The following is a 13101-nucleotide window of genomic DNA, read 5'->3' as shown; positions in this document are numbered from 1 at the left end:
CTCTACATGGCATCAGAGCCAATAGGCCTTGAGTTAAGGACCCGGCTGGCGACATAGCGGTAGCCCGTGCGTCGGTGCAGCCGCGGGGAGAACTAGTGACGTTGTGGTCCGACGGGGTGACGCAAAAGTGGCCCATTTGCTTGATCTGTGGAGGGGCGCATTTGACTCGGGGACAATCTTCACGGGATCTGTGGAGGCACCCGCAAGCGACTGGCCTGGTCGGTCGTGTGGTGTGGATAGGGCGTATCGCAGGTGGGCAGGTGATCAATCAGATCGGCCGCAAGGTCGGGGACGCTACAGTGATGAGGTCAAAGTCACGGAGTTCGAGCAGAAGCAGGAGAGTACGGCCGGCATGGGACGATGTGCGCACGTGCTCATCAAGCGTCGGCGCCTGAGCGGCCACGCAGCACCGGCGCCCGAGCAGCAAAGCCTGAGTGGCCAAAGCAGCAGCGACGCCCGAGTAGCCAGGCCCGAGCGGCGAGCACTGTGCCGTGTGTGAGGTGGAGGCGGTTGGTGATGAAGGAGTCCCGTTCGGTGCAGGGCGGCGACGTCCGGCGCAGAGTGACAGGCGACAGACGCGCGGACTGCGGTTGTGACAAGCCGCCTTGTCGCGCGAGGCCGCCGGGTGGCCGCGCCGGTATCGGATTAGAGGAGCGCAACGTCAACGGGTGCGTCGGGTGACACAAACTGATCTTATATCAGAAAACCAAAAAGAAACGTTGATGAAGACGACTGGTGTCAAAGAAAAGAATCCGGATAAAGGATCAGGAAAAGACTCTCTAAGATGGCCGATCAATACGACCGGTCGACGAACCCTTGGTATGGGCGGCGAGGCCCCGGTGGCGATCATAGAGATCGACCGTCTCGAGGGCGGCGCGGTGTGAAAGTGGCAACGACGGCTAGGGTTTTGGATCAGGTAGGATGATATCGTGTAGAATTGCAAGGACCAGCCTGTTCATCCGAAAGCTCGAGATGATGAGAAAAGGAGGGCAATGCATATAAACGTGAACAGTTTAATTGCCGTGCAAAATTGATACGTATCTGAGTCGACATTGACATGGTACCATCATGCACGTGCTGCTGCTGCTATATATAGTATCATGTATGTAGAAACTTCGGACTCTCCAGGCAGCCATGGCGCAACAAGATCAAGAGGTCATGTACTACAACAATTACCTCTTCCTCCTGCTGCCCATGGTCCTGCTCCTCATCGTCAAGTTCAGGCTGCCGCGCAAGCACGGGGGCAAGAACCTGCCCCCGGGGCCATGGCGGCTGCCAGTCATCGGCAGCCTGCACCACCTCGTCGGCGCGCTAGCGCTACCACACCGCGCCCTGCGTGACCTCGCCCGTGCGTACGACGCCCCGCTCATGCTGCTCCATCTAGGAGAGCTGGAGGTCACCGTGGCTTCGTCAGCCGGCGCGGCAAGCGAGATCATGAAAACCCACGACGCGGCATTCGCCACACGGCCGCGGACCGCCACCATGCGCGCGCTCACGAGGGAAGGCCTCGGCATCGCCTTCGCGCCTCACGGTGAGCACTGGCGGCAGGCCCGGAAGCTCAGCACAACCGGGCTGCTCGGCGCGCGGCAGGTCCGGTCCCAACGGGGAGCACGCGAGGTCGAGACAGCCGCCCTGGTGGCCACTGTTGCGTCGTTGTCGTCGGCGTCAGGGCCCATGAACGTCAGCTTCCTCCTCTCCGCCTACATCACCGACGTGGTGACGCGCACGGTGCTGGGCCACCCCATCGGGGATCTCCGCGACGAGTTCTTGGAGCGCCTCGACGAGGGCGTCAAGCTGGTCGTCGGGTTCAGTCTCGCAGACCTGTTCCCATCGTCGCGCCTTGCGCGCGCATTCAGCGGGGCGTTACGCCGGGCGGAGTTGCTCAGCCGCGAGATGAGCCAGCTCATGGACCGCATCACCGAGGAGCACCGTGCGAGGAGGATGTCAGCCGGCACCAGGGACGAGGAAGAGGACCTCCTGGACGTGCTAATCCGGATCCAAGCGGATGGTGGCATCGACGGGCCTCTCGACAACAGAACCATCCGTGCCATAATCACCGTAAGATTGACCTGTGTGTCTAGATGAAATTCTTTCAGCCTCTCGATTCATGAAGTTATGTTATTTTTTTGCAGGATATGTTTGCGGCAGGGAGTGAGTCCACATCGACAACGATAGAATGGGCGATGGCGGAGCTCATGCGAGCCCCCGCTGCGCTCCTGAGGGCACAGTCGGAGGTGCGCGGCACCTTCGCCGGAGAGAGCCGGGTCCGTGAGGAGGCCCTGCCCGAGCTGCACTATCTACATCTAGTAATCAAAGAGACCCTCCGTCTACACCCGGTGGCGCCGCTGCTCCTCCCCCGGGAGTGCCTAGAGCCCCGACGTGTTCTTGGCTACGATGTGCCCAAGGGCGTCATGGTGCTCATTAACGCATGGGCGATCGGCCGGGACACGGCGAGCTGGGGCGCCGACGCCGAGGAGTTCAGGCCCGAGAGGTTCGAGGAGGCCGGTGCCGCGGCGCCGGACTTTAGGGGAACCAACTTCGAGTTTGTGCCCTTCGGCGCCGGCCGGAGGATGTGCCCTGGGATAACGTTCGGGTTGGCTGTCCTGGAGCTTGCGCTGGCGAGCCTTCTGTTCCATTTCGACTGGGAGCTCCCTGCCGGCAGCTCGGGCGAGCTGGACATGGCGGAGGCTGTCGGGGCGGCGGTGAGGAGGATGAGCGACCTGCGGCTGCATGCCACCGTTCGTGTGCCCGTGCCTGCTCCTACTCTATAGATATTGAATCATGTCATACTATCTGCATACTGTATCCTTGTCTTGTACTCCTACTACAGTTTCTTCAGTACTTCACTAAAAATAAAATGATCCAGCAGCAGAAAACCTTTCCACATCTATGGTTCTGTATCACTGAAAATCAAAATGATGTGCGTGTGTATGTGATAATGTGATGTGCTGATGATAAATAGTTGAATCACTTATGATAAACAGTTGTGCATGTGTATTTGGTCTGTTTCGTGTTATGTGGTGATGATAAATAGTTGTGCGTCTGTATTTGGACTCTTTCCTTTACACTAGATGACCCGTTGCGCCCATGGCGCAAAGGCCAAGCGTAAGCCAGGTATTGGAGGACTTGTTGGCATTTTTTATTAACAAATTATAATAATGTGCGTTCATTTTTTCCGGCGAGCAAATAAACTAACTATAATATTTGTAGGCAGTCCTCTCTCGATAGTTGGGAGTTTTTTCCAGCGAATAAATAAACAAACTATAATTAAGTTACCAGAGTTCACTACGATCTGCTGGTAAGTAAAAATTTGGGAATAGCGATCATACATTTTTTTAAGTATTATTATCTTATCAAATTTGGGAAATGTAGACCTTAAGTAAAAAAAATGAAAGTAAGACTCCGCCAGCCTCATTAAAACTAAGAAGGCACCTCATCCACCTCATTAAAGCTGAAAAGGCACTCTTCGGCCTAAGAGGGGGCATACTTTTGAAAATTTTGAATTAGGACATACATTTTCCCAATTTGTTAACATAAGCTCTAGAACAGTTAATATTGCATTGGGAATAGCAGATACAGTAGGTGATTGAGTGAACAAATTTACAGTAGATTGAAACAGTCATTCGAGAGAGGGTACAGCAAAAGAGGTCTAATAGTGTTATCCACGGAATATGAAAGTTGCTCCGTTCGGATTTAAACAGGGAAAAGTATGAACGGAGTTTTGGCTTGTCTCTATGACTGCCAAAACCGGGATTGCAAACATGCAAGTAACATAGCAGTAGACTGTTTAAAAGGGTGTTGTAGGAAGACAGCGGTGGCCATGCAGCGTTCACTTGTTCTTGCAGGCTTCAAAGTAGCGACCGAGAAGGTAGTAAAGGCCAAAACAACCTGAGGAAAAATACAGGAATATTCATAAGGTAAGAGCTCAACATGGTACCGGAAATTAAGTTTATAGGAGGAAAAATTGCTACTGCAGCAAAGCTTATTATACATGCAGCCTATCAGTTATGGGCAGAAGGCGTGGACATGAATACATGTATGAGCTGATATGAGAGGCAGAAGATAAAAGTAAAGCAGTGAAAAGATTATTAGTTGCGTGAATAGACATATATACCACACATAGACGCTCATTCTGAAGCGCAGATTGCTTAGGGACCTATCATTGTTTTATGAAATGGTTGATGCAGCAGCAGCAGTAGTGGCAATCCTGAAATTATGAAGTTTTCAATAAAAGGCAATACATTAGTAATGCGTATTTATATTCTATATGAATATAAATAGAAGGCCAACAAGACAAAACAATGAATGTGAGGCAGAAAAATTCAGAAGCTGAATTGCGTTGGGGTTGATAACAGCAAATTTGTTATGGTTCATGCGTCTATTTCCAATCTGGATAAATAGTCATAGCGTTTTATGTCTCACTGTATAGATATAGTGTGCCTGTTGGCAGGTGCAGCAGTACAAGCATCTGGATCAACATCAGCAAGTGCAGGGGCCTGTGACAGGGATATGTTGATCACTCGGAATCATCAAAAGAAAAATCAATAACAATAAAAGAGAAAGCTGGCGTGGCCACATGATCATCGTTCTTCTCCTGCCAAACAAGGATATGTCCATGGGGCACCCCCGTTTTCTGGAACTCCACGGTGTGGACAACTGGAAAGCAGCAGGGTAGATGTAAAACAGGAAAAGTACGACATGTGGGTAAGAAAAAATGAATTGGAGGAAGAAAAGGCACTGGGCATAGTACCAGCAAGCACTGTCCCAAACACTTGCCCTGTCCTGATTATGTGCAGGTAGTCAAGGAGCTTCATCTGATGGATTTGAATGGTAATATCAGCTCTATTGACTGCTTTTTGCCCATGTTCAAGGGTCTCAATTATCTCAGGCCACTCTGGATCACATGCGAAGGCAGCAGATCACCAGAGTCAGCAAAGCATGAGCAAAAATTACAAGCAAAGATGACAGGACAGCAAGCAATTTTCGCCTAACAGAGGCGCATGGGAAAAGTATTATAAGAAGAATTTCAGCAAGCAGGAAGAAAGATAGAACATAAATATATTACACTAGTCTTAGATAGCACAATAAATTCCATACTTATACATAACGAGAGAGCAGTTTGAGACCGAGACAGTTCTTTATGTGAGGCTATAAACACAGAGTTTCACATTTTATTTAGACAACCTAGTAGACCCAACATAATAACAGACTGTCCCTTTCTAGAAAGAAGCAAGGCCTGATGGTGAAGCCACTTCTTGATTAACTCAGTGAGCTTAACACAGTGTGCCTATGGGGATCGCACGTAGTGAGCCTAGTCATCATCCATTTCTTCATGGTAGTCTTCATCGGTCTCTTCATCAGAAAGCCCATAGTAGACTGGATCAGCCACATCATCCTCTGAGTACATACCCTTTTCCTCTAGCGAGACACGTGCTGCGGCTGTAGTGTTTTGTTGAGCAACCACTACTAGGAAAAGGCCTACTAATGGCGCACCGGTTTTGCCTACTAATGACGCATCGGTTTTGCCTACTAATGGCGCACTATCGGTGCGCCATTAGTAGCACGCTAGAGACCAGTTTTTCTACTTCCGGGTGTGTGCACACACATTATCCCAGCCGCTGGTGGCAGGGTGTGCAGCCTTGAGATCTGAAATTAACTCTGACGACCGAGAGTGTTTACAGACGACCTGTACTGTAACTCTGACGACCATCTTGATGGGCGTGGTAGGCCACTGTGCATGACGGCCAGGTCCCCATCATCTGACCGGTTTGAAAGGTAGACATGGCAGAATATGTAGGCCCGTGAGTCTATTTTTTTATATTTTAAATCCAGATCGATGGCCACTCCTCTCTATTCTTCCTCCTGTTTTTCTCAGATCAGCTGGTGCGCTGGTGCTAGATTCTCACTTCAGGAAGGTCAATGGACCGCTTTATGTTTCGTTCGATTTTCAAGCGATGATAAAATTTCGTTGTACATAGAAGCACTCATTTTCTTTTCGTCGATTTACCTTTTCTAGCTTCTTGTTGTTGATCACAGGAGCTCTACATCCAACATGCAACTTCCCCTCATTCCAACAAATATGTTCGAAAATTAGGAAATGTCACTCAATGGCCATGTCCTCCAAACACGATGCATAGTTATGATATATGGGCCCGCACACCACGTATACTTGAGTGGTCAACACTGTGGTTACCAAAAAGTAAAATAAAATAAGTTTAACAATGTTTGATGTGGCGAATCAACATGTGCTTGAGATGGTTAGGTGGACAGTGGTATCCCAACCCACCAGGGTTTAAATCCTGGTGCTCGCATTATTCCTGAATTTATTTCAGGGTTTCCGGTGATGTGCTTTCAGTGGAAGGAGACGTTCCCGTCGACGACGAGGCGTCTACGGTTGCTTCGTAAATCTAAGATGATATGCCGGCTCAGTCTCTCGGAGGTGCTCATAGAGGTAGGATGTGCGTGTGTGCGTTCATAGGTTGTATGCGCGTGTATATGAGCGCTTGTGTTTGTACTGATGCTAAAAAAAAACAATGTTCGATGTGCCAGTGAGACAAAGGCTGGCTCGAGGCATATTAACATGTGATGTGATAAGGCGTGTCAGTTACCACAGTGGCCCTTCTGATAGCACCGCCTCCCGAGGGCCTATGACCTAGCACTGCACACCTAAGCAAGGAACAGGGAAACATGTCCAGTGGACCGAGATAACCAGTGATGTATCTGCAAATGACCTGCACCGTCCTAGCATGCAACACGAATCTCTAAGCATATTGATGGTCAGGATAAGGTGCGTGGGTGCATCCGAGAGTAGCGGCACCTTTCCGCTACAATAAACGGTCGGCCCCGCCCTCGCCAAAGTCGCTCAATACCGAGTCCACCGTCGCGGTGCTGCCTTGCCAAAGCTGCTTTGAGCTGCCGCTGCCGACCCGGGCAGAGTGGTTTCGCCCCCGCCATAAGCCGCCGGCCGCCTCGACGCCCAAGCCGCCATGGCCCTCCGCTATTGCACCTTGCCTCCGCAGCCGCACGCTTCGGCCGTCCTCCGTTCCGCTACGGCCTGGCTCCCGAGCCCCGCAAGCCGGCTCTGCTCGCCTCGCTGCTGGTGAGCCGGCGCCGGACCGTCCTGGATGCGCCCCAAAACCGCCAGCCGCGCCCCCGCCTTCTGAGCTGCCGGAGACGGTTGTCCGCTGGCCCTTGCCGCAAAACCGCCACCTTGCTGCCACGAGTCACCCCTGCCTTTGTTGTGGTCGCATGTGTTTTTATGGAATCCCAGAAGAATGATGGACAGTTAACCGCTCCTACTGCTATTATCCTCGTTGACGTGGAGATTGTGAACGGAGAAGCAAACAGAGACAAGCTGCATGTACAAGTGCAGAAGCTACATCCTGAAGCGCTGTGAGCATTCACGTGAAAAGGAAGTACATGCATGCATAATTATTTTAAACATCACGCTGCCAACTCAACCGGAGCACGAGCCTCGGCGATTTGTGTGTTGGCAGTCTAAAAAGTATTGCCGAGCACTACCACAACCCTGTGTAAGAATTCTATGTACAGATCATCAGTCATTCGAAGACATCAGGACAATTGTTCACTACATCAACATGACGTGGCTGACTTACCCGTCCGCACGGCTTACAACGCATGCGATTGACTCGTCCGTCCGCACGGCTTACAACGCCTGCGATTGACTCGCCCGTCCGCTCAGCTTACCGTGCCTGCGGTTGACTCACCTGTCTGCACCGGCTTACAACATCGTGACTGACTCATCTGTCTATATCTTCTCTGATGTTGCGGTCGTCTTTACCGTCCGTCTCTAGTGGCCCGGTCTACATCAATACACTGGGCCGCGCCTGTGTGCATGAGCTATTTATTGAGTATGAGCAAGTCACTGCTTGGGTAGCCCAGTTTTCTTCTAACAATTTGGAGGCAAATTATTATTATCAGCCGTCGTCTGCACTGGATGGCTCAAATGGGCAGGCGCACATGTCGCTGCCACTACAGTTTGGTTAATTTCAAACAGCAAGTTGGAATGAACCATTGGCGGAGTTGCTGACACGGCTCATACGGGGTCATTTATAACCCGCCGCAGTCACCTCAACCTTCTATGGATTCGCATCGCACTATCAACACCAATGATATACACCTTAAGCTATGGTCAAAATATGAAGAATCTCAAGCCAACTCTTTGAGTCGTCTTAAGACTCGGCGGTTATGATGACATGACTCAACAAATATTGCCAATTTTAGCAAAATTCAAGAACCACAGGTCATTGGGGAAAATAACCCGGCCTCAGAGGCTACCACCATATTGGTGAAAAAATTAAAGGCCATCAGAAAATTTCCGGCTTAAAAAGAAGGATTCCAGCTTAAAATCCGGTTCAAGAGAAATCTGTCTCTCACCGAAGCTCTCAAATATCCGGTTTAAAATCCGGCTCAAGGGAAATTTGTCTCTCACAAAGTTTTGAAGCTCTCAATATCCGGTTTAAGATTTCGGTTCAAAAAGAATCCATCTCTCGCAAAGTTCAAGTTCTCAGAAAAATTAAAGGTTTCCAAAGAGAACTTGCTGCCATGATGCGCGGTTCAAACATGGGTGTCCTGCCTTATGGGCTTATCTTATTATGGTCAATTGGGGGCTTCCTGTAAAAACATAGGTCGTATTCGAACCAAAGAGAACATAGTTGTCGGCACCCTCTTGATCGGCGCAATGCCAAACCCACTAATGGGGCTTCTTGATCGTATTCAAACCATGGCTTAACCCCTTTTGGGTCCGACTGATCGTATTCGAATCAGAGTCGTTAAAAAAGTCTCAATATCATTTGGGGGCTTCCTGTTCAAACATAGGTCGTATTCGAATCAAAGAGAACATAGCCGTCTGTACCCTCTTGATCGGCACAATGCCAAACCCACTAAGGGGGCTTCTTGATCGTATTCGAATCATAGCTTAACCCCTTTTGGGTCCGACTTTGGTCGTATTCGAATCAGAGTCGTTAAAAAAGTCTCAAGGTCATTTGGGGGCTTCCTGTTCAAACATAGGTCGTATTCGAACCAAAGAGTACATAGCCGTCGGTACCTTCTTGATCGGCACAATGCCAAAACTACCAGGGGGCTTCCTGATCGTATTCGAATACTATCTTAACCCCTTTTGGTCTGGCTTACTGATCGTATTTGAATCAGAAGCCTCGTTTTTTCTCTCTGTTTGGCTTAAGTTTTTTGAAAACAATCTTTTGGGTTTGTCTTGAGACTTTTTTGTTCATATCTGAGGCATGTATATGTGGTTTCTATTTAACCCGGCTTGGCTTTGGACGATAAGTCGCAAGCATATGACAATCATCAAACATTTGGAAGTCTTGACTTCTAAAGATTGGGTTATCACCCTTACTACACAGGTATCATAAACCGGCAGTACGATTCAATATCACAGGTATGATATTGTTTATACATTATTATGTTTAAACCGGCCCTGGCTATGGACTTTAGGTCGCCGGTCTATTTTTGGATTGCGCCATTCGAATCATGCGCTTATCAACCATTGGATTATTGCCCTTATTGGATACGGTGATGTAAGCCGGTAGTATGAGGCAATTTATACAGGTATGTTTTCCTGATTATATAAATATACGAGGTTGGATAACCCGCCCTGGCTTTTGACGTTAAGTCGCCAGTATGTTTAGGCTTCAATGGCCTTAATCATAGTCTTTTCCATAATTGCATAAAGAGTATATTATGTTTGGGTTGTTACCCGCCCTGGCTTTGACGTTAAGTCGCCAGGGCATATGTAGTTTAAACTCTGTGCAAGATTTACAGAAATATGACTTATATAAATGATTAAGTTCAAGCTCATTATCAAAATTGATGCTTCAAAATGATTATCCGTTCTGGATTTTCTCAAAGGCTATAAGCCGCCGGGTTATAAAAGTTCCGGCTTACAATGGAGACATATTAAATTGCCATCGGCCAAGAGCCACCGGGTATTTAAATTCTGGATTTACTTGTCAACAGATAAGGTATTCAAAGTCGCTTTGGCGCAATGGCTATTATTTTATCAACGGATGTGATTTATTCTCAATGGATGGAATAATCCCGAGTCGCTGCAGGCTTACGACCCATCACTTGGGGGCTACATTATTCAGATTGAGATTATAGTAAATATGCAAGTCCCATGTCACTGCCAGCATGCACCATGGTACTTGGGGGCTAATGCAAAGTCATTTTTGGCTCAATTTATTGAAGATCCGACTCATCACATTGTAATGAGCCGGCCCTTGGGGGCTACCAATTGCCCGTGTTAAAAATTCAAGGTACACGAGTTAAATCCATTATATTGAAAAGGTCTACTATTTAGTTGGTAGAGTACATAGCTCTTAACCTTATGGACGTGGGTTCAAGCCCCATGGCGGAGATTACATCATATGATGTTATTATCAATGAATTATATACAAAAGTCCCTGCTTATTATTGCATAATGACCCGGCCCTTGGGGTCTACACTGGTTGAAGTTTTTATGAGCATAAGGCAATTACAAGTCCCAGGTTGCTGTAAGCATGACAACCCAACACTTGGGGGCTATAGGTGATATACATATAAGGGAGAAAAGTCTTCAAATTCTCAGTTTTGAGCAGACCAGATTAACCCGGTGTCTGCAACAATCATGACCCGGTGTCAGCAATAATTATGACCCGACATTGGCAACAATTATGACTCGGCATCATCTATTTATAACCCGGCAATTTTGGTAATCATAAATTGGCAAGTTTCTACATCTTCAAGCCGGCTAAAATCAGATGAGTATTTCAAGACCAATATTTTTGTCAAGTCAGAGCATTGAAGGTCGACTCAAATGGGTTCTTTATTCACAATATTTCTTGTACAAGCAAATTGATTATAAAGTTGGTATATTGACCCGGACTTTCTAGAAGGAGAAAAATGACAAAGACTTAAGAATGATTAGGGTAAGTTTAACATGGATAAATCCAAATTAAACTGGGGGCTAATGTCGGGGATATACCCCGCGGTATGACCCGGCCGGAGTTATGACCCGGCTGGGACTTGGCGTTTCATTGGTAACCCGCCGGAGAATTGGCGATTCACGAGTCTGGCGGTTCACTGGTCTGACAACTCACGAGCTTGGCGACTCACTAATGGCCCCGACGGCGGGTCAATTAGAGGACTAGGCCCAACACCCAGAAGGTCGGCTCATGTTATGGTGGGCTGGCTTAAGAGGAAAGTGTAAGGAACATTCCCTTAGAAAGGAAGCAAGACTAGGGCTGCACTTGTAATAGAGTAATCCTAATCCTACTAGGACTAGTCATGTAACCCGCCCCTTCAACTTATATAACGAGGGGCAGGGCACGCCAAGAGGGACGAGTAAGAAGAAACAATCGCTACGGCTAGACAACTCTTGAGGAGAGCCGGTTATGCGGCGTCTCCCTCATGAGCATAATGAGACCTAGCCACAAACAACACGTAGGGTTATTACCGGATGATGTTTCCCAGGGCCCGAACTTGTCTAAATTCCTGTCTTGTGGGTTGATCTGCCTTGTGTCTCTCATCCCGACCAACCCCTCTCAAGCTATCGCATAGATGCGTTGGCCTCATGACTAAGTCCTGACACTAGGACATCTGCCGTGACGTTTCCACGACAGGGATAAAAACGACATAGAAAGATCAAATAATTTTGTTGTTTCAGTACAAAAAAAGTATCACCTACAGCTACAGAGACAGATCCTTCTCAAATCTCTATTATAATGAAAACTACTACAAGAAAGCAATGGTTTGAAAAAACAAAAAACTGGATCAAAAACATGCCATACGAAATAAAATAAACCAATATCCTGCATTTGAGGAATAGTGATTCCCTTTAGTTATTTGAAATGGGGTAATCTCAAACCTTACATGCAGTAAGCCTTGTTTATCCTTAAAAAATGGTTATTAGACTACTCCCAGCTATGTACATGAAAGAAAAATATACCTAATAAAGCATTCCGTAAACTGGGCTAAGGGTCGCATATCTCTAGCATTACTCAATCTGGAATACTGGACATGAGAAACCAAATTATATTGTTCAGTTTTTATCAAGCCAGGAAGAAAATATGAGGTGAAATTCATATATACAAAGTTTAGTAAACCCACGCCGGAAAGAACAAGCACGTCGTCCTTCCTCCTTGTTCGATTCATCACTTCCCACTTAAAAATAAACAGACTGAGGCGGGTGGAGGTAGCCAAAACTACCACCTCATGTAAATGACAGTAAAACATGGAAACCCAACACATCACGCCACTCAAGCATTTCTTTATCGTGCCAAGCAATTGTTTCGCCATCAGGATCAGGGTTAGATGTAAGAATCAAATTTTCTGCTATGGAGACGAAAAATGAGCTGTGGAGACAGAAAACAAGCAGCAGCAACTTCATAAAGGCTATGAACTCATCATGGAAACCTGCCCAGCACAAGGTTAACAAATTTTGTAGTATATACAGCTAGGTCTAGTTTAAATCAAGAATGAACACAAACACATATATAATCTGGCAATTTGTACAGGTGGAATGCAGATCCGAAGAAGAAAAGGTTTAACTAATTAGTGTATACTTAGATGTAGAAAAGGATAAAACATCTATAAGATTCAGGATTTAATTGAAGATCCAGCTGAATTTAGACATATATCATAACTTCATAAGTTCATAACATATGTAAGGTCTAAAAGTTTGAAATTTATGTTCTGGACATTTTGGCATTTGCAGAATAAAGGTGAGGCGAACAGTCGATCTTGGCATATTGATAGAAAAATTATAGCCTTAACAGAAATTACCTACACTACTGGAATCAGGGATTTTGCCGTCTGCCAGTTCTTTGCCGTCCGCTAGCAGATGACAAAGGAGGTCTTTCCCATCAGCTACCAAGAAGCAGACGGCAAACAACTGGCAGACAGCAAAGAAGGTCTTTGCCATCTGTCATCTCTTTGTCGTCAGCCAGCAGACAACAAAGAGAGAGGTGGCCCCCACTAACAAGCTGATTAGAAAAAACTTAACGGCCCGTCTCTTTGTCGTCTGCTAGCAGACGGCAAAGAGAAAAAAAGCGGACGGCAAAGACTAACCTAACTAACCTAACT

The 13101-nt window shown here is 47.3% G+C and overlaps 1 protein-coding gene and 1 long non-coding RNA gene across 2 annotated transcripts; one reads left to right on the top strand and one right to left on the bottom strand.

The window, feature by feature from the left end:
• Positions 1-1134: 1134 nt before the first annotated feature.
• LOC119341353 (zealexin A1 synthase-like) lies at positions 1135-2923 on the top strand. The gene is made up of 2 exons (XM_037613232.1): positions 1135-2058; positions 2133-2923. The coding sequence occupies exons 1-2, from the start codon at positions 1135-1137 to the stop codon at positions 2769-2771; spliced, it is 1563 nt and encodes a 520-aa protein (XP_037469129.1). The 3' UTR covers positions 2772-2923.
• Positions 2924-3627: 704 nt separating this feature from the next.
• LOC119335859 lies at positions 3628-4210 on the bottom strand. Its single transcript, XR_005162095.1, has 2 exons — positions 4115-4210; positions 3628-3888 (listed from the first exon to the last, which is right to left on the bottom strand). It is a non-coding gene; the product is annotated as an uncharacterized LOC119335859 (long non-coding RNA).
• Positions 4211-13101: the final 8891 nt, after the last annotated feature.

Source organism: Triticum dicoccoides, chromosome 7B (assembly GCF_002162155.2).
Source record: "Triticum dicoccoides isolate Atlit2015 ecotype Zavitan chromosome 7B, WEW_v2.0, whole genome shotgun sequence".
Taxonomy (NCBI): domain Eukaryota; kingdom Viridiplantae; phylum Streptophyta; class Magnoliopsida; order Poales; family Poaceae; genus Triticum; species Triticum dicoccoides.
Note: the sequence above shows the minus strand (reverse complement) of the source record. Positions and strands in the feature narration are given on the sequence as shown.